The 1,582-nt window shown below is 42.0% G+C and overlaps 1 protein-coding gene across 1 annotated transcript; it reads left to right on the forward strand.

Annotated features, from left to right (window-relative positions):
• Positions 1-252: 252 nt before the first annotated feature.
• Positions 253-1,207, forward strand: LOC100616874 (olfactory receptor 6N1). The gene has a single exon (XM_003340152.2). It carries the CDS (start codon positions 253-255, stop codon positions 1,192-1,194), a length of 942 nt encoding a protein of 313 aa, XP_003340200.2. The 3' UTR covers positions 1,195-1,207.
• Positions 1,208-1,582: the final 375 nt, after the last annotated feature.

Genomic DNA, 1,582 nt, shown 5'->3' on the forward strand with positions numbered 1-1,582 from the left:
TTCAATTTAATGAGCATTTATTATCGTACCTATCATGCATCAGACTAGGTTCTGGGAATTCAAAGACAAATCAAAACTGTCCCTGCACTCACAAATTTTATTGTGTTGGATAAAATAACACAATTAGAAAAATAATAGGAACTAGCAAAAGATAAATTAGTGAAAGGAAACTGGGAGCTTCTCCCTTACACCCAGATTGCTATAGCTCATTTTGTCTTTCTCTGTGCTATCTAGGGCTATGATCAGAAGAAAATGGACACTGGAAACTGGAGCAAGGTAACAGAATTCATCATCTTGGGCTTTCCCCATCTCCAGGGTGTTCAGACTTACCTCTTTCTCTTACTGCTTCTCATCTACCTGGTCACTGTCCTTGGAAACTTACTGATCTTTCTAGTGGTCAGATTGGATGCTAAGCTCCATACACCAATGTACCAATTTGTAAGTGTCCTCTCCCTCCTTGAGCTTGGATACACAGCTGCCACCATCCCCAAGATGCTTGCTAACCTTCTCAGCAAAAAGAAGACAATTTCCTTTTCTGGCTGTCTCCTTCAGATCTACTTCTTCCACTCTCTGGGAGCTTCTGAGTGCTACCTCCTCACAGCCATGGCTTATGATAGATATCTGGCCATCTGCAGGCCCCTCCATTACCCTACCCTTATGACCCCAACACTCTGTACCAAGATGGCTGCAGGTTGCTGGCTGGGTGGCTTGGCAGGACCAATAGTTGAGATATCCCTTGTTTCTCGGCTCCCCTTCTGTGGTCCCAACCACATTCAGCATATCTTTTGTGACTTTCCCCCAGTATTAAGTTTGGCTTGCACAGACACTTCCATCAATGTCATGGTGGACTTTATAATCAACTCCTGCAAGATCCTGGCAACTTTCTTATTGATCCTCACCTCCTATGTCCAGATTATTCGAACTGTTCTCAGAATACCCTCAGCTGAGGGCAAGAGGAAAGCATTTTCCACTTGTGCTTCCCACCTTACTGTGGTCCTCATCTTTTTTGGGAGTATCCTCTTCATGTATGTGAGACTGAAGAAAAGCTACTCACTTGATTATGATCGAGCGCTGGCTGTTGTTTATTCCATACTCACACCCTTCCTCAACCCATTCATCTATAGTCTACGTAATAAGGAGATCAAGGATGCTGTAAGAAGACTATTACAGAGGACCAGAATGCTACATATTTGATTATGTGTCATGGCCATGAGGAAAATGTGGAAGGAGGAGGTTGTCTTGTTGGTGTGTAGCATATTAGAAAGGAAAAGTTTCCTGGGGAACAAAATCAAACTATCAACTTTGGTTTCTGATTTTGAAGATGGAACCTTGCTTGACCTTTGCTTTCAATTTTTTTGTAATTACCTCATTTCTTCTGACTTCATATGTAACTGACTTCAATATTTAACACTAGGGGTCACTATATAGCAAGGTTTAGGAGGTCAGAGTGGACATAAAACTGGAAGTCACAACTACTTTTTATTCTTCCCCACCCCCACCCTTCCAAACCACAGTAGATCTTCCAGAGGATCAACAAAGCTTTTTAGTTTTCAGGAATGGAAGAACCCAATTTCCTTTTATA

This window comes from Monodelphis domestica, chromosome 2, assembly GCF_027887165.1.
Source record: "Monodelphis domestica isolate mMonDom1 chromosome 2, mMonDom1.pri, whole genome shotgun sequence".
NCBI classification, from domain to species: Eukaryota; Metazoa; Chordata; class Mammalia; order Didelphimorphia; family Didelphidae; genus Monodelphis; species Monodelphis domestica.

Bases quoted from the DNA above. Each gene is read 5' to 3' on its own strand.
- LOC100616874 (XM_003340152.2), top strand. From the start codon at position 253: ATGGACACTGGAAACTGGAGCAAGGTAACAGAATTCATCATCTTGGGC.